The sequence below is a fragment of the Halichoerus grypus genome, chromosome 13 (assembly GCF_964656455.1).
Source record: "Halichoerus grypus chromosome 13, mHalGry1.hap1.1, whole genome shotgun sequence".
In the NCBI taxonomy this organism is placed as follows: Eukaryota; Metazoa; Chordata; class Mammalia; order Carnivora; family Phocidae; genus Halichoerus; species Halichoerus grypus.
The window spans coordinates 68,680,505-68,700,730 of record NC_135724.1 but is presented as its reverse complement, the minus strand read 5'-3'; the positions used below and the strand labels follow the sequence as shown (position 1 = coordinate 68,700,730).

Here is a 20,226-nt window from a genome sequence, read left to right as displayed (position 1 = left end):
TAATAGCTCATATTCACATTTTCTCTGCTGTCCCCAAAATGTCTTATAGTTTTCTATTAGGAACCAGGATCCAAGCAGGTTTCATGTATTACATGAAACTAGTTGTTATATCTCTATAGTCTGATAGGAGTTAATTTATTTCTTAGCAAATTCTAGCACTTGGGATTGATGCTAAATCAGCACTTAGAATAAGGGACTTGCTGTTAATTGAGAAATTGAACTTTCTTTTTAAAAAAAAAATTTATTTTTAAGGGGGGACCTGGGTGCTGCAGTTGGTTGAGCGTCCAACTCTTGGTTTCGGCTTAGGTCATGATCTCAGGGTCCTGGGATTGAGCCCTGCCTCGGGCTCCGTGCTCAGCACAGAGTGCGCTTGAGGTTTTCTCTCCCTCTCCCTCTGCCCCTCCACTCGTGCTGTCTCTCTGTCTCTCAAATAAATAAATAAAGCTTTTTTTTTTTAAAGGATTTTATTTTGAAGTAATCTATACACCCAACATGGGGCTTGAACTCAAAACCCCAAGATCAAGAGTCGCACACCCCACTGACTGAGCCAGCTAGGTGCCCCGAAAAATTGAGATTTTCTTCTGTGGAATATTTTAAGCAGCCATTACCATAGTCAACTTTAGAACTTTTTCATCACCCTAAAAAGAAACTGTATGCATTAGTAGTCACTCCTCACTTACCCCAAAATGATCCTGACTTTGGAATTTAGTGGTGGACAGAAATTTATTTATTTATTTATTTTCATTTTTATTATTTTTTTAAAGATTTATTTATTTGAGAGAGAAAGAGTGCCAAGTGCCCAAGCGGGGTGAGGGGCAGAGGGAAAGAATCTGAAACAGACTCTCCGCTGAGCAGGGAGCCCAACATGGGGCTCAGTCTCATGACCCTGAGATCATGACCTGAGCTGAAATCAAGAGTTGGATATTTAACTGACTGAGCCACTGAGACACTCCGTAGACAGGATTTTAAAGCAGCAGTTGTAACTACTCAGGACGTTGAGGAAAATCCGCCTGTAATGAATGAATAAATAGCAAATCTCAGCAGAGAAATAAAAACTGTAAAAAAAGAACCTGATACGTATCCTAGAACGGAGAAATTTAAATAAAAAGTTTACTGATTCATTTAAACTGCAAAGTAGAGATGCAGAAGAGTTTGTGAACTTAAAGATCAGTCAGTTAGGCACTATCCAGTCTGAAGGACATAGAGAAAAAAGACTGAAAAAAAAATGTGTAGAGCTTCAGTGAGTGTGGGACAATATCACAAGGCCTAAGATGTATTTGGAATCCCACATGGCTTTCCAGATAATGTCAGTGCCGTACTGCCTAGACCTGGCCTGCAGTACTTTTTCGTAGTGTTTGGATTTAGCATTCCACCCTAGAAAGATCTGACGTAAAATTCACTCAGTAAATACTGTTAAAACTTCTGGCTCAAGATGATGGCCTGAGGCCATACATGTACTTCCTCTCCCTCCCGAAGTCTTAGTGAAACAGTCCTGCCACGTAATATAAAAATTGCAATGATAAAAATTACAATGAACCTAAACCAAAGAGAAAATAGGTGAGGGGTCTCATCAGTAGATCAACAATTTTGAGTAACTTCTGGAATAGATAAAGCAGATGGAATTGGGGATATCAAGAAATCAAACAGAGCAGAAAAACCTACGGTGCAGGAGAACACTGAAGCTCTGAGTAGTGATGTTCCCAGCCTGACTTTGGGGATGGGGGTTCCTCAGAGACCATAGGGCCTGGGAACAGTAGCAGTTTCAGGCTGTGGTGTAAAGGATTGCCAGAAGTTGTACTGCCCTCTCCTCTACAGGGTGCTGGCTCTGGTGTTTGCCCCCAGGCTCGGATTCTTTTTCTAAATAAGGTGGGGAATATGGTGCCAGGGGCTCCTGCCATGATGTTTCAGGACAAGAAGTAAAGCCTGCCCTGAAGTAACGGCAGGCTGCCATGTTGTGTTGGAGAAATGAAGACCACACATAGGGAAAAGCAGTTTGGCCCAGCAGTGAAACGGGTGCGCGCATGCGCCCCTGCACCCCCCCACCTCACCCCTGTTGCCTTGGTTGAAGCCACCCACTCTATGTCCTTGTACCTGTGGAGGAGGGCCCCACGTAGGAATGTGTCATCAGCAGAGCCTTTAGCCAGTATTGAAGGGAGAGGCCAGTGGTTAGAACAGTGACTTTCACAGTTGTTGAGAAACACGTAGAAGTCACTAATATTAATTATCCTTGTCCTTTATAAGTAAGTAAGGCCAACCTTACTTAGGACTTAGTGGACATTTTAGTATCTTCCAAGAGAAACAGCAGAAGGAAACAACTCAGCTGAGCCCAAAGAAATAAAGTTAGTGACTTGACTTACCACTAGTCCAGCAAACCAAAGCTGATTGGTGTTGAGGGTAGTGGGACCAGGGAGATCTCAGGTGTGGCTCAGGTGATGTGGTGATGTACCCATTTGTTACGATGAATTTATCAACAACTTAGTATTTGTGTAGTTATGCTCTGTGTGTGCTTGCAAGTATGTATGGCTCCTTTCATGCCCTCTGTAGTTCCTGAGATTGGGGACCAGGGCCTGACATCTAACACAGGTCTTGCACTTTTACGTGGAACACTAGTGACAGTTGTAAGCAAGGGTGGCCTGAGAGTAGAGAAGTAGCAGAAGGAATAGAGGAGCGTAGTATAATTCTGTGGTGGGAAGAGCCTTTTTAAAAAATATGGGGAAGGGGCACCTGGGTGGCTCAGTCAGTTAAGCATCCAACTCTTAATCTTAACTCAGGTCTCGATTTCAGGGTCGTGAGTTCAAGCCCTGCATTGGGCTCCATGCTAGGTGTGGAGCCTATTTTAAAAAAAAAATGTTAAAGAATACTGGGAAGCCATAAAGGAGTCTCTTATTTGACTGTGTATAATTGAAATGTTCAGTTCAGCAAAACAAAAGTACCATAAATAAAGGACATTGGGAGAAATATTGGTAACACATATCAAATATATAAGATTATATACATGGGTGATATTAGGGTAATCCATTAGTTAGAAAAAGCGTATGAATAGATAAGCAGAAAAGGTGAAAAAAGATGCTTGATTTCACTAAAAAAGCAAAGAAACTCGAAACAAGATGCCAATTTTCACTTAGCAGGTGTGGAAAGTAAAAAAGATTGATAGTGTAGGAGGGGGGAAAAGGGCCCTCTCATGTACTGTTGGAAGGAGTATAGATTACTGCAGCATTTTTGGGGTATTGATCAACATTTAAAGTACAACAGTACTTTAGCAATCCACTTCCAGAAGTTTGTTCTTTAGAAACATTCTTGTAAGTTTGCGAATGTAAACTTAGATATGTATGTTGCAGAATTGCTCCTTTACCACAAAAACTTGGAAACTACCTATACTTTCAACAGTTGAGATCTAGTTAATAACCCATGTGCACAGTGCATCCCTACAGTGGCTGCCATTTCACCAGTGAGGACAAATTAGGCAGCTCTGTGTGTACAGCACAAAGTGCCGTAGATGCAATAAAGCAGGTAATGGTGCAGTAGAGTATGAGCCATGTGTATTACTTCTGTAATTAAAATCATAAATGTTTTAAATACAACATTACACTGAAATGGTGGCCAGGCATAATGATGTTCCTTAAGAAATACTGATTTCAGTGTATCCTGTACAATAAATTCTATAACATGGTGACTTCTCAAAAAAATTTCTGCATTCTTGAGCTGGAACCTTCTAACGGATTAACTTGGATCCTGTTGATAGTTTCGAATGGTCCTTCCTTACTTCTTCCACTTCTAGAAATGTGTCTTCAAGTAATACCTGAACAGTTGTGTAAAGACACTTAATTGCGTTTATAACAAAAATTGTAGAACCATTGTGTTTGTTAATAGGAGGTTGCTAAAATAAATTTTATGTCCAGTTGATGGAATACTAACACAGCCATTAGATAGTGCTGCAGATCTGTATTTGTTGATAGATACCCATTATCTGCTGCTTAGTGGAAAGGCTTAGGAAGAAGTGTAAATACTATAATCCCATTTTAAGAAAAAAATTTACACACATGAAGTCTGGAAGGATATATATGCCAAGTGTAAATAATGAGTAATCTTACTTATTTTTTTAAGGTTTATTTATTTATTTTAGAGAGAGAGGGTGAGTACGAGAGCAGGGGAGAGGGGCAGAGGGAGAGAAGCAGACTCCCCGCTGAGTGTGGAGCCTGGACGCTGGGCTCGATCCCACAAACCTGAGATCATGACATGAGCCGAAACCAAGAGTCAGACACTCAACCGACTGAGCCACCCAGGCACCCCATGAGTAATCTTATTTTTGCAACCCTTTTCTGTTTCCCAGACTTTTTGTTGTAAACGTGCATTACTTTTAGAATCAAAGGGGAAAAAGTTCTACCTACTTTTTGGGGGGATGAGGAATAAAAATAAAGAAAGAAAAATAAAAGTAGTAAACGGTTCATTTGAAACTCATCTGTGTCCTCTTTTAGCATCAGGAGTTCTGGTTTGGGGATAGAGCTGTGGCCTGGTGGCTGGATATACTGCCCATCTCCCCCCACGTGCCCCTAAGGCATGGTATTTTATTTTTTATTTACTTAATTTTTTAATTTTTAATTTTTATTTTATTTTTTAATTTTTAAAGATTTTATTTATTTATTTGACAGAGAGAGACACAGCGAGAGAGGGAACACAAACAGGGGGAGTGGGAGAGGGAGAAGCAGGCCTCCCGTGGAGCAGGGAGCCTGATGCGGGGCTTGATCCCAGGACCCTGGGCCAAAGGCAGACGCTTAAGGACTGAGCCACCCAGGCGCCCCTCAGGCATGGTATTTTAACTGATTGTTTACACTTGGCCTTTCCCTTCCTCTAGAAGTTGCACCTGATGTTAGTTGGAGGTGCTCGATAGGATGTAAGGGTCTGACAGCACTGAGGTATCAGTAGTACCCTGAGGGTTTTCTTGGATTTGGAGGCCACAAAAGGTTGCTTGTGAACTTTCATTGATTTTTTTTTTCACGATTTTATTTATTTATTTGACAGAGAGATAGAGAGCACAAGTAGGTAGAGCAGCAGGCAGAGGGAGAGGGAGAAGCAGGCTTTCTGCCGAGCAGGGACCCCAGTGTGGGGCTTGATCCCAGGATGTTGGGATCATGACCTGAGTTGAAGGCAGATGCTTAACCGACTGAGCCGCCCAGGCGCCCCAAACTTTCATTGATTTTTATACCCCCAGGAGTCATAGGTTGAGTCTGTGCTCATGGTAGCTCCCTAGTAACATCTGCATGTATGATGGGCATATAACTGGGCCAGAATGAAGGCCTGGTTGATTGTTCCTTCTTTGTCAGGGATGAGAGCTCTTAGTGGTGAAAAGATTATGAACCCCATTATTAAATGGGCAGGGCAGTGCCCAGAATTGTCCAGAGCAAAGTTGGTCTAATACCAATGAGAATAACAATTTACCTGATTTCTAGAATAAAAATAACATTGTAAAATTGAATTATAATTTGTAATTAAAAATGAGATCATAGTAGTTCTTCTGTTCTTTGATAGAATGTAATGTTGCTTGGGCACCTGGGTGGCTCAGTTGGTTAAGCATGAGCAGGGAGCCCGATGCGGGACTTGATCCCAGGACTTTTCACCACTAAGAGCTCTCATCCCTGACAAAGAAGGAACAATCAACCAGGCCTTCATTCTGGCCCAGTTACATGCCCATCATACATGCCGATGTTACTAGGGAGCTACCATGAGCACAGACTCAACCTATGACTCCTGGGGGTATAAAAATCAATGAAAGTTTGGGGCGCCTGGGCGGCTCAGTCGGTTAAGCATCTGCCTTCAACTCAGGTCATGATCCCAACGTCCTGGGATCAAGCCCCACACTGGGGTCCCTGCTCGGCAGAAAGCCTCTGACCCTCCCCTCTCTCATGCTCTCTCTATCTCATTCTCTCTCTCAAATAAATAAATAAAATCTTTAAAAAAAAAAAAAAAAGAATGTAATGTTGCTTTTGAGTTGAAGACAGTAGATGGCAGTGTCCCCTCATTTTAGAAAAACTTGGAGGAGGAAGTTTTAGCGCATTTAGCGGCCCCAGACTTGAAGACGAACAGTGCCCTTTCGTGTGACCATTAATTGGGCCAGATGGCAGTTTTGTTAAGCTAGTCTTCAAAACAAGAGCACACGTACAGACTCCTTTGGTTTCCAAGGAGGAAAAGCCTGTTGTCATTTTTAATACTTTATGTTACAAAGTGAAAATACCATTATGATTCATGAAATTTAAGTCAAATTCCCTAGAGACACTTGTAGTGCACTTTATTCTGCCTAAATATGTCCACTGGCTGCCAGCTTCCTTTCCTTTCTGTTTAAAAGGATTAATAAGACATGACAATAATAAATACATAGTGCTGAGTACAAAAGAATGCCTCCCCCTTTTTTAAAGATTTTATTTATTTGTCAGAGAGAGAGAGCACAGGTAGGGGGAGTGGCAGGCAGAGGGAGAAACAGGCTTCCCACTGAGCAGGGAGGCCGATGCGGGGCTCGATCCCAGGACGCTGGGATCATGACCTGAGCTGAAGGCAGTCGCTTAACCAACTGAGCCACCCAGGCGCCCCAAGAAGAATGCCTTTTTACGAGTAGTGATGATGTGGTCATGAATGTAGAGTTTGGGAAAGAGAAAAGAATAACAACCAAAGAAATGAATGAAGTCTGGGATTTTATGACCAGTCTAAGATGGCCAGGTGGCTCAAAATGTCACCTGCGAATCAAGACACACCAGATGTTAAAAGTGAGCAGTAGTAAGATTTGCTGTGATTTGTCTTATGTGAATTATCTAAAGATTCGTAGATACGTCTTTTGTGACCAGAAAAAAAGGAAAACTGTTTTCAGCCGAGGAGGAGAAATATACACTTTTTTTTTTTGCTTGCCTATTTTAATTATAAAAGTTTTTGCATTTATGTATTTAGTTTTTAAAAGGTTTTATTTATTCATTTGATAGAGAGAGCACAGGCAGGGGGAGCAGCAGAGAGAGAGGGAGAAGCAGGCTCCCCACTAAGCAGGGAGCCCAGTGCGGGCTCCACCCCAGGACCCTAGGGTCAAGACCTGAGCTGAAGGCAGATGCTAAACCGACTGAGCCACCCAGGTGCCCCAAAATTTTTGCATTTAAATATAGTGTAAATGAAAGGTGTAACTCCTAGTGTTCCCAACACTAGAAATATTTCAGCTTCTGTCCTTCTTATCTGTGTCTGATAATATCACCAAGACCTTCAATTCGTCTGTATGTAGGTCATATGGGAGCCGATGATCCATGCTGGTTTGAGTCATCCTTGCCTCCAGAGATATGGATCAGGGTATTGGACTCACTCACCGATGTCCACTTTGCTCTTAACCAAATTGAATGGCCCTTTTGACCCTCAGTTTCCAGGTTAAATGAGGTCGGAAGCAGCTTGTACAGAGACAGACTTTTAAAATCTAATCTTTTTTTATGAAAACACCCTCTTTTCTGTCCCTAAGAGGGTAGGGACTATATCTTTTTTCCCTTTCCCTTATATCTTAAGCATCTAGAAAAAAGCCTGGTACAAAGGAGGTACTTATGAGGTATCTGCTGAGTTAATGTAAAGTTTGAACCCTTTTTATTTCAGAGGCCCCAACTTTGTTGAACAGTTTTGTGTTGGTGAATGGGAGGGAGTTAATTACTGGCTACCAAAATTGGCCAGGTTTTCCTCCCATGTTTTATCTCATTTATTTTTTATTCAGGTTTAGAAAATGTATCATCATTATATATTTATAATAATTATTACACATATATAATATCTGGGGCACCTTCGTGGCTCAGTTGGTTAGGCATCCAACTTTTGGTTTCAGCTCAAGTCATGATCTCAGGGTCATGAGACTGAGCCCTGCACTGGGCTCTGTGCTGAGCGTGGAGCCTGCTTAAGATTCTCTCTCTCCCTCTCCCTCTGCCCCTCCCCGCCTTGCTCATGTGCTCTCTCTCTCTCAAAAAAGAAAGAAAGACTTAAAAATTAAAAAAAAAATAAAAATGTCTGAACACAAATGTATCAATGTTGAATTAAAGGTATCAAGTCACAGGTTTACAGCAGAGCAGGTTCCTGATGGAATTGGGAGGGGGAAGATGAACAGTTTAAGAAAAGACAACAACACACTCCTACTTTAGGGTGTTGATTAAAAGCTAATAATTTGTTAACTTAAGGAAGATTTTTTTTTATGCTTTATTTTTTTGAGAGGGTGAGAGAGGGCGTGAGTTGGGGGAGGGGCAAAGGGAGAGGGAGAAAAGCAGACTCCCTGCTGGGGAGCGACTAGGGCTCCATCCCATGACCCTGAGATCATGACCTGAGCCGAAATCGCGAAACCAATTGAGGCACCTAGGTACCCCAAGAAGATTTTTTTTGGAAAAGATTTTATTTTTAAGTAATCTTAAACCCTACATGGGGCTTGAACTCACAATCCCAAGATCAAGAGTCGGATGCTCTACCGACTGAGCCAGCCAAGCGCCCCCAAGATTTTTTTTTGAAGATTTTGTTTTTGAGTGATCTTTATACCCAACATAGGGCTTGAATCCTCAACCCCAGGATCAAGAGTCGCATGCTCCACCGACAGCCAGCCAGGACAATTTTTTGATGACATGTGACACCTCACGCAGGTGTTCACTATGCCTAGGTTCCTGCTACTAAGTAAGTGTAAGGAATAGGAGGGAATGTTTACTCAGAAACACCAGTGTCTATAGCGATGATGTCCCTGATAATAAAGAGTTCAGTTCTGTCAGTGGAATATTTTTTAAAAATCCTAGGTTCTGATTTTAGTATCGCTTTCTCTTGCTCCCTCCATTAGCCTGCATATTTATACATTTATCCCGTTTTACTGCCCTACCATGTGCCAGGTGTTGGAGCTGTGAAGTCACCACATAGCTCCTGACTTTGAAGTGTTTTCAGTCTAGTGGTAGAGACAGATGTGTAAAGAAATGTAACAGTGTTGGCTGGAACACAGAAAGGATAGGGCTCTCCTGGAGGGGGCGGGGGGGGCAGGCAAAGTCAGAGAATTTGTCACCAGATGTCAGTGCCTTTTCTGGTGCTTAAGCCATGAGAAGGTGCTCAGTCCCTGAGCTGTCAAAGTAACCAACTGGGATAGATTTACTGGGTGGCAGTTACCAGTGGGTACCTCCTAAGGCATTTCCTCTTAAACATGGACTTTTGAGCAGAACCTCCAAATAGAATGTGACTTCCTGGGGGCGCCTGGGTGGCTCAGTCGTTAAGCGTCTGCCTTCGGCTCAGGTCATGATCCCAGGGTCCTGGGATCGAGCCCCACATCGGGCTCCCTGCTCAGCAGGAAGCCTGCTTCTCCCTCTCCCTCTCCCCCTGCTTGTGTTCCTGCTCTCGCTATCTCTCTCTCTGTCAAATAAATAAATAAAATCTTTAAAAAAAAAAAAAAAGAATGTGACTTCCTGTACATTTCTGGTTCCAGGGGCACTGGGCTTGACTGGGCCTTCATGTTTGCATTCCCACTCTATCTAGAATGGTACTTTGCATATTAGTGGTACTCATTAAATGTTTACAGTGAAAGCGGAATTGTTTAAGGAAAATTCATATTATGTAAGAAATAATTTGAGTATTGATTTATTTTATGAATATATCACTTATTTTATAAAAAGACTTTCCATAGAATTAATGTAAATAGCAGCTCCCCAGAGAATTAAGTTTGTAAAAATTTTCTGATTCACCACTTTTCTGGAATTTATTTTCCAGTGTGTAAAGTAAGTTATGCTTTCATAAAGAGTTTAGTTTAATAACCTTTTGATTAAAAGTTCACACTTTATTTTTTATTTTTTTTTATAAAGATTTTGTTTATTTATTTGATAGAGACACAGGGAGAGAGGGAACACAAGCAGGGGGAGTGGAAGAGGGAGAACCAGGCCTCCTGCAGAGCAGGGAGCCTGATGCGGGGCTCAATCCCAGGACCCTGAGATCATGACCTGAGCCAAAGGCAGATGCTTAAGGACTGAGCCACCCAGGAGCCCCAAAAGTTCACACTTTAATAATAGTGTTATTTTGATTGGTTATGAGCCAACAATGTGTGTGTTTCTAACAATTGATTTTACTTAACTTTTTGTTTCGGAATTAAGACAGTGAGGAAGGAAGCAATCCAGAAATTGTGATTTAAACTTGATACTTTCCTTAGAAAGTAATACTGGTTAATACTTGGATTGAACATTCTTTTTTTCTTTTAGAGTTTTGTATTAAAAATAGAAAGTCTTTGGACAGGATGACCTTTTTTTTTTTGAATGCCATATTTAAATACCTCTCTTTATATTATTCCTTGGAACACAGCTTTAAGAATAAATATTTAAACTTCTGTGCTCTTTTCAGATACGGTTAAAAAACTCCAGGATCAAAAACATGACATGGAAAGAGAAATCAAGACACTCCACAGGAGACTTCGGGTAGGCTAAATCCTCATGTATTATCTCATTAGAATACCTAGGTTTCTGAAAGTTGAGTACAGTGTAGTCCTTGATCGTGTTAGCATTCATCTTAAGCTTCAGATACAGTTAAAATACTGATCCTACTGGGCTTTGGGCAGAAAGCAAATGCCATCATTTCAAGTTGGGATTAGTGCTAGATTCTGGATAGAAGAATCTACTAGTAATTTATGAATGGTAATTTTAAAAAGATGGATTTAGGAAGCAAGTGTTATATTTTGGAAAGAAAAATTATTCACTCTTGATTAGAAAGTGTCCCGAACCAAGCTGTTTTTCATCTGGGTTTTCTGTCTACTGTGAATTTGATCAGCTTGCCGACAGCAGTGCCACTCTGCTGCAGAGGTGGGGGAAGCTCATCTCAGAGTTTGAGTCATGCCTCAGTTACCAGGCTGTATTCATGGTGTCAGAAAATCGCTTTGGGGTGATGGATGCCGGGCCTGGGACTGGACAGCTGTGGCTCTGGTGGAAGCGACACCCTGGGGAGGCTTGTCCGCCTGGTCACACCCGCATCCTCCGTGGCTGTGGGAAGCCGCACACTGTACCGTTCCTTAGCTCCTCTCTTTGTATGATTTTGTCTGCCTAGTTTGAGTTTAGTGTTTTTCTTCGGCCTTCCTCTTCCTTTTCCTTGACTTTTGATTTTTTTTTTCCTGTTAGTTTTTGATGTCAAGATATTTATAGTTTTTCACTGTAAAATCTTTCAGTATGGTTCACACCATTATCTACTTTTCAGAGGTAAAGTGCTGTAAATTTTGAACGATGTGTTTATTTTCATAAGACTTATAAACTTGCATAAGGAAGGGAGACTTGACATTTTTGTCATTAATATTGAGTACTCTCGTGAGGCAGAGCAGCTAGAAAGTCTTCCTCATTAAGAACAAGTTCACTACTAATGATTGTATTACCTGTTACCTGTTAGAAATGATAATAGCAGTTCTCTGAGATTTAAAATAAATTAATCATCATTTGGGATAGTGCATTACAGTGCAGTCATAAACACATTTTACTATTTTTAAGTAAGTCTTTATTGCTCTCTTTTGGAAATAAAAATTTAGTTTTTTAACGTAGGAAGAATCTGCGGAGTGGCGGCAATTTCAGGCTGATCTCCAGACTGCTGTGGTCATTGCCAATGATATTAAATCTGAAGCCCAAGAGGAGATTGGTGATCTGAAGCGTCGGTTACATGAGGCTCAAGAAAAAAACGAGAAACTCACCAAAGAATTGGAGGAAATAAAGTCACGCAAGTATGTTTTGAGAAACCAGTTGTGCACTTACGTTTTAATAGAGAACACTTAAATCCCAATTTTGTGATGTGGTATTATGGAAAGAATGAGTGTGGATCCTAGTGGAAGTTACTCAATTTTTCTGGCCTCACTTTATGACACCTGTAAAATAGCACAGTCTATATGATCTGTCAGAGTTGTTGTCAGTGTCTTAATTAACAGCTCTGGAGGGGCCACACTGGTCCCTGGCACAAGGTACCTTCTAGTTCTCTCCTTTCCTGTATCCGCACACTCCAGCCCTGTTACTTTGCTTTAGGTTAATAGCCTGTGATTAAGGATGTGTACTGTGGAGGCAGATAGGTGTGACTCCTGTCCAGTTCTGCTCTTTACTAGCTATGTGATCTTGGTCAGGGCCCTTAACTTCCCCAAGCCTCAGTTTGCTCATCTGTAAGATGGAGACAGTACTACCTGCTTTACAGTGTTGCTGCAAGGCTTAGAGGAGATCTGCCTGCAGAGTGGCCAGGGCAGTGATGAGTATACTGTATTTTATTTTAAGATTTTATATATTTGTTTGAGAGAAAGAGAGAGGGAAAGCACAGATGGAGAGTGAGAGGGAGAAGCAGACTCCCTGCTGAGCAGTAAGCCTGACATGGGGCTTGATCCCAGGACCCGGGATCAGACACTTAACCAACTGAGCTGCCCAGGCGCCCCTGCTTTAATAACTAATATTATTAGAGACCCAAGTAAAGAATGCGAAGTGAGTTTTTTTCCATCACTCACTTGAGGAGTTTTCACTTATAACCACCTGAATCTCCATAGTAGTATTTTTTCCCATTAACATAGAGATCATTGGGGGGCGCCTGGGTGGCTTAGTTGTTAAGCATCTGCCTTCGGCTCAGGTCATGATCCCGGGGTCCTGGGATCGAGCCCTGCATCGGGCTCCCTGCTCCGCGGGAGGCCTGCTTCTCCCTCTCCCATTCCCCCTGCTTGTGTTCCCTCTCTCGCTGTGTCTCTCCCTGTCAAGTGAATAAATAAAATCTTTAAAAAATAAAAGTAAAAAAACAAACAAACATAGAGATCATTGGAAACCAATATAAAGTATTAATGAGATGCCATTTGTGATATGCTCTGAGTTCCTCAGTGAGATTCCCTCTAATGAGTAGGGGGGAGTAGTTTTTATGTTTGAGGTTATTACTAAGAATTTGATTATCGGGGCACCTGGGTGACTCAGTCATTGAGCGTCTGCCTTTGGCTCAGGTCATGATCCCAGGGTCCTGGGATCGAGCCCCGCATCGGGCTCCCTGCTCAGCGGGAGGCCTGCTTCTCCCTCTCCCACTCCCCCTGCATGTGTTCCTTCTCTCGCTGTGTCTCTCTCTGTCAAATAAATAAATTGGGCTCCCTGCTCAGCGGGAAGCCTGCTTCTCCCTCTCCCCCTGCTTGTGTTCCCTCTCTTGCTGTGTCTCTCTCTGTCAAATGAATAAATAAAATCTTTAAAAAAAAAAAATCTTAAAAAAAAAAAAGAATTTGATTATCTAGGGACGCCTGGCTGGCTCAGTCAGTAGAGCATATGACTTGATCTTGGGGTCATGAGTTTGAGCCCCAAGTTGGGCATAGAGTTTACTTTATAAAAAAAATATTTGATTATTCATTACTTTAACTAAATCTTAGGTAGACATAGGAAAAAATTTAGAAAAATATTTATGGGGTCCCTGGGTGACTCAGTTGGTTAGGCATCCGACTCTTGATCTCAGCTCAGGTCTTGATCTCAGGGTTGTGAGTTCAAGCCCCTTGTTGGGCTCCATGTTGGGCGTGGAGCCTACTTAAAACAAAACAAAATAAAACAGGATATCCTTGAAAAGCTATCTTGTTTTATTGTTGCCTAGCTCTAGTGTATGGCCCAGCGAAAAGTATCACTAAACCATTTTTGTTTGGCTTCCTTAAGCAGAACATGGATTGAAGTGGAAGATTATTGTTTCTCCACTTGGTGTAAACTCATATTATATTACCTTTTTTCTGTACACTGTTAAAGAAATGGTGTATCAAAAATGTTTCATTCTGTTTTTTTTTTTTAAGATTGATTTATTTGGGAGAAAGAGAGTGTGCGGCGGGGAGGGGCAGAGGGAGAGGGAGAAAGAATCTGAAGTGGACTCTGTGCTGAGTGTGGGAGCCCAACAGGGAGCTAGATCTCAGGACCCTGAGATCACAACCTGAGTCGAAACCAAGAGTTAGATGCTTAACTGACTGCACCACCCCCTGGAAATGTTTCATTCTCATGTTAACCTGAGTAATTGAAATTTCTGCTCTCGAAGAATCATTCCATCAGGTCCTAAAGATGTCCTCGATGAAGCAGTAAATTAATTTTACTAAATCTCAGTCCTTGAGTATATACTCTGTTTAACATTCCATGTGATGAATGGGAAGTATACATAAAGCACTTCCGCTGTGTCTGCTGTATACCCAAGTATGAGGTTGTCTCAAGGAAGGTGCTCTGTGATTGTTGGTCGGAAAACAACTCAACCTAAAACAAACTACAGATATTCAGACTTTGGTATTTGGTAGATATTCCTTGAAAATGAATGAAGAGAGACTGTCACTGTCACCTCAAGGAAAACAACTGACTGTATTTGTTGCCAGTGCTAAAATGTGGAAATTCGAGTCAATGTTAGGATTTTAGAAAACTTGTATCTGCCATCACAAGCTTGGCAGCTTCCGTATTTAGAGAGTTTCCTGATGAGATCATTGGTGATATTAACAAATGTGACTTTTAAATAATAAATCCTATAATGACAGATGTCAACATTTGGAAAATCCGTGTAATTCAGTGAACCAATATTTTCTGTATGACCAATGCAGTCACATATGGGTAGAAGATCCATTTACAGTATAAGATAGACTAGAGGAATTTTAATGGACAGAGTAGGAAAAGTTTATTCACATGGTTTCAAATTCCACATTGCAACAAACTTTTAAGTAACTACCACTTACTACATTTTGGTATAGTATCAAGGAAAAACAGCCTCAGTTGTCTAAAAAGCCACAGTTATCTATTTGAATATCATTAAAAGAATCTTTTCTTTTTCAACTGCTACATATCGGTGAGCCCTGTTCTTTTTTTATCTCACAGTATATTGAATAGAGATGAGAATCTAACAGTATTCTGTTAAGCCAGACATTAAAGAGATAATTAAAAATGTAAAAACGCTGCTATTCTTCTTCCTCCTCTTCCTCCTCCCCTCCTTCTCCTACTTCTTCTTTTTCTTCCTTTTTTTGGTTTTGGAAAATAGTTGTTTTTCATGAAAATATGTTGTATTGATAAGCCCTGGGTTTATTTTTATTTTTAGATGAATTAAGTATTTTAAATATGTCTTAGTTTAAATTTCCATTATGATGTCAATAGATATAAGCCACATAAAGAAAAGCTCTTTGGGATCTTCAGTAATTTTTAAGAGTGGAAAGGGGAGGGTCTGGGTGGCCTAGTCGGTTAAGCGTCTGCCTTCAGCTCCGGTCATGTCCCAGGTCCTGGGATCAAGCCCCGCTTTGGGCTCCCTGCTCAGCGGGGAGTCTGCTTCTCCCTCTCCCTCTGCCCCTGCTCATGCTCTATCTCTTGCTCACTCTCAAATAAATAAATGAATCTTAAAAAAAAAAAAAAGTGGAAAGGGGCTCCAAGACCAAAAGGTTTGATAATCACTGTTACAGATTCTTTGTTAAAACTTCTGAGCATGACGGGACACCTGGGTGGCTCAGTTGGTTAAGCATCTGCCTTCGGCTCAGATCATGATTGAGCCCCACATCGGGTTCCCTGCTCAGCGGGGAGTCTGCTTCTCCCTCTCCGTCTTCCTCTCTCCCCGGCTTGTACACACACACATTCTCTCTCTCTCAGATAAATAAATAAAATCTTAAAAAAAAAAAAATTTTCTGAGCATGAGACCCTGTGGTACAATCTATCAGAAGAGCCAAATAGCTACCAAATTTTCCCAAGGACTGGCTTAGTTTCTGTCTACCTATAAACTTATTTCATGGTTATATGGCATGTACAAGCTCTGCAACTGAAATCTCGTTCCAGATGAAAACTTCTGTGTTTAGTCAGCTCAGCGAATTAGAGCTAGCCAGAAATAAAATGTAATTGATTTTTTTAGATGACTCATGATCCATCCACTGAGCATCTCAGAGACTCATGTTACTAATAGGGCCTAGGTTTTGTTTTGTTTTTTTGTTTCCTGTGTAGAAATTCTATTTGGAGATTACAGAGGGTTTGTTTTAAAGAATATGAACTTTGATTTCATTTCTTTTGTATTTTCATGTCTGTGCATGGCGTATTAGATAGGGCCAGTATAGATAACCCATATGTACTGGTGAATTCCCAGACTCCTCAAAACAGGACAGAACCTCAAGATCCCAGTTCTGAGTCAGGTTCTTTTTGGCCAGTCCACTTCCATTTTACTGCTAATTTATTACTGATGTCCTCACCTTACACTTATTCAGATGAAAATGGATTCTGATGGTTACTTTTAAACCTATTTAGTACAGCCTGATATAAAAATTTTAATATCATTTCCTGGAATTTATCAAACAAATGAGAATATTAGACTAGATAATTTACTCAGCTCTACTGATACTGTCTTTTTTAAAAGTGATACTTTTTAATGCTTTTCAGTAGGGAGGTAAAAATGTGTATTTGCTAGTATGTGTGTAAAAATGCCTGATTTCACTATTGTTTTCAGGCAAGAGGAGGAGCGAGGCCGGGTGTACAACTACATGAATGCTGTGGAGAGAGACTTGGCAGCCTTAAGGCAAGGGATGGGACTGAGTAGAAGGTCCTCAACTTCCTCCGAGCCAACCCCTACGGTGAAAACCCTCATCAAGTCCTTTGACAGTGCATCGCAAGGTAATTTCTTATATCCTATGCCAAGGGCAGGCAGTCGTCATTCACTTACCATCTGTTCTCTGGTCTGGTTTTATATTCTTTACCATCTTAACTATCTGAGCCTCACCAAATTTCATGTAGTATTAATGAGTTAGTCTTACTATCAGGTGAATTTTAGCAGGAGACTTGGGATCTATTCAGCTTCAGAGATCTTGGTCTCAGACTTGGTGGCTTTCCCCTCGCAGAAATGTGTCTTCACATAGTCCTGGGGCTCTGAGTGTCTTCTCTATGCCTAAAAACCTCCAGATGTATGAATTCAGCCCTTTCCCTTCCTCTGAACTCCTGTAGGTCTGTAAATCCAAAGGCCTCCTTGACATTGACACTCAGATATCTCCTAGACATTTTATGTCCAAAACTGCACTCTTGCCCCTGAGCTTCAGACTTTCCCCTGTGTAAGTGGCAGCACCATTCTACCCAGTTACTCAAGCCAGAAATCCAGGAATCCTCCTTCTTCCTTAAATCCTTCTTTCTCACTTTCCTCCTTCTTCCTTAAATCCTTCTTCTTTCTCACTTCCACATGTAATCCATTAGCAGGCCATGTGGATCTAGCCTCCAGCATGCACATCTTTGCTCTGTCTACTTCTCTCCATCTCTCTCTCTCTCTCTTTTTTTAAGATTTTACTTATTTATTTGAGAGAAAGAGAGAGAGAACATGAGTGGGGTGAGACGCAGAGGGAGAAGCAGACTCCCCGCCAAGCAGGGAGCCGATGCAGGGCTCGATCCTGGGACTCCGGGATCATGACCCGAGCTGAAGGCAGACGCTTAACCCACTAAGCAACCCAGGTGCCCCATACTTCTCTCCATCTCTAGTGCACAATCAACTGCTAGTACAAACCACCATCAGCTTCTAATTTCAGTGACCTCCTAATCAGTCTCTCCATTTCATTTTATGACAGAAAGATCTTTTCTTGCTTAAACTCCTTTAATTGCTTTATCATAGTTAGTGAAGTTCAGATCCCCAGATGCGTGCATGATCTGACCCTACCTTCCTCTTACCTCAGTTGAACCACTCTTCCTCTGCCCTCTGTATTCCTGCCACAATGGACTACAGGTCCCAAGCAAGCCAGGCTCCATATCACACAGGCTCTTCTGTACCTGGAAGCTCACTTCCCACCTTCAAATGACTGGCTCCTTTTCATCTCTCTAACCCCCTCAGCTCTGGGATAGGGAAAGGGATGTAGTTTTTAAAAAAAAATTAAATGGAGGCACCCATCTGGCTCAATTGGTAGAGCATGTGACTCTTGATTCTGGGGTTGTGAGTCTGAGCCCCATGTTGGGGCTTAAAAAATAAAATCTTGGAGAGCCTGGGTGGCTCAGTCGGTTAAGCATCTGCCTTCTGCTCAGGTCATGATCCCAAGGACCTGGGATTGAGCCCCGCATCGGGCTCTCCACTCAGCGGCAAGTATGCTTCTCCCTCTCCCTCTGTGATCTCTCTCACTTGTTCTCTCAAATAAAATCTTTAAAAAAAAATTTAAAAAATTAAATCTTAAAAACACAAAATAGAGGGACACGCAGTCAATTAAGCATCCAACTCTTGGTTTTGGCTCAGGTCATGATCTCAGGGTTGTGAGATCAAGGCCCGGGTTGGGCTCCGCCCTCAGTGCAGAGTCGGCTTAAGACTCTCTCCCTCTGCCCCACCCCCCCACATGCACCCTCACTCTCTCTCAAATAAAATCTTAAAAAGAAAAAAAAAACAAAAAAACAACTGAATGTAATGTGTCCTGAAACTTACATTTTCTTCTAAAAATTCTTTAAACTTCATGATAGGCTTTATTCTAATTCACCCTAATAATAGTAGAGTTTCTATAATCTATATTCTGTGACTATACACAAATTAGTTTTCTTGACTTAAAATCAGAGCAAAAGTCACTTATATACTCACAGTGTTAGTACAGATATTTTGGAAGACAATATTTTCCAATTTAAAATGCCATATTCATAGACCCTGAAGTTCTTATACATAATACTGGCACAAGTTTTTAAAGATACAGATGTAGATACAGATGTACACATAAAGTTTTCAGTGTGGGATTGTTTGAAAAAAAGGGAAAACCTGGATATTGCTTACGTGCCCATTAAAAGGATTAAGTCAGTTATGACCCAGTAGTACAGTAGAATACTATGCACTCTTTTATAAGGATGGGGTAAATCTCGAAGTACTGGTATTGAAATATACCTGCAATCCTTTATAGTAAGTTGCAGACCAGTATTATATAGTGTGATCTCATTTTGTTTTTTTAAGTACATAGATTTTTTCATTAAAAATACAAGAAAGATGCACTTGAAACTATTGTTACTGGCTACCTCTGGGTAAGTATGACAGGCTAAGATAAAAGAAAGACAAAAATCTGTACTTCTGAAATGAAATGATAATGGAATGTCTGTACTAAAGTCATGCAGTTATTCAAAATATTGATGAAATGGGCTCTAATGCAAAAAGATAAATCTGCTTCTATACTGATCTTTTAAAAAAAACAATATTTTACAATAAGATATATCTAAATGACTCCGTAGTTCCACTGCTTAATTATATACGCAAAAGAAGTTAGCACAAGTATTCAAATAACTTGTACATGAGTGTTCATGGTAGCACTATTCACAATAGCCAAAACATGGAAACAGCCCAGCTGTCCATCAGTTGATGAATGGATAAACAGAATGTGGTCTGTCCATCTGATGGAATTTTATTCAGCCATAGAAGGAATGAAGTACTAATATATACTACCATGTAGAAACCATGCTAAGTGAAAGCAGCCAAACACAAAAGGCCGAGCATTATAAGATTCCATTTATATGAAATATGGAGATTAGTAAGTCCATAGAGACAGAAAGCAGTTTGGCAGTTGCCAAAGACTGGGGAAGAGATAGATGGGGAGTGATTGCTTAAGAGATACTGGGATATTTTGGAACTAGGTAGAAGTGATGATGACTGCACAATATTGTGAATGTACTAAATACCGTTGAACTCTACATTCTGAAATTATTTACTTTCTATTATGTGATTTTATTTACTTGAGAGAGAGTGTGTGCAAGAGAGCACAAGTGGTGGAGAGGGAGAAACAGGCTGCCTATCAAGCAGGGAGCCCAATGTGGGCTCGAACCCAGGACCCTGGGATCATGACCTGAGCCGAAGGCAGCCGCTTAACCACTGAGCTGCCCAAGTGCCCCTATTATGTGAATTAAAAAAATTTTTTTTTTATTTTAAGTAGGCTCCATACCTAATATGGGGCTCGAACTCACAGCCCTGAGATCAAGAGTAGCATGCTGTACTGACTGAGCCAGCCAGGTACCCCTATTATGTGAATTTTATCTCAGTAAAAGAATGCATCTAAAAATAGCAATTTAAATATGTGTACTTGGTTGCATAAAAAGGTCCACAGTGATCTACTTCTTCACCTTTTCTCACTGTGTGATGTGCCTGATTTTATCTTTGTGTCCCATTTTGATTTTAATTTAGCTTCAAACAAATAACCATTTTTATGCACCCTCTACCAAAATCTGCGTCAAGCCCAAGTATCTGGACGTGAGTAAATTATGGGTCCGACTTTTGAATAGTTCAGTCTAGAGAAGGAGACTGACATGTGAGCAAATAATTACACATCCATGCATTAAATGCAAACCA

General features: G+C 41.0%; 1 protein-coding gene across 3 annotated transcripts in view; it reads left to right on the top strand.

The window, feature by feature from the left end:
• SPECC1L (sperm antigen with calponin homology and coiled-coil domains 1 like) overlaps window positions 1–20,226 on the top strand; it is a 128,762-nt gene that overhangs the window by 54,446 nt on the left and 54,090 nt on the right. For all 3 annotated transcript variants that reach the window (XM_036077942.2, XM_078060707.1, XM_078060708.1), the window contains 3 exons: window positions 10,348–10,421; window positions 11,526–11,701; window positions 16,402–16,565. In XM_036077942.2, the coding sequence (XP_035933835.1) occupies window positions 10,348–10,421; window positions 11,526–11,701; window positions 16,402–16,565 (414 nt within the window). The remainder of the gene's footprint in view (window positions 1–10,347; window positions 10,422–11,525; window positions 11,702–16,401; window positions 16,566–20,226) is intronic.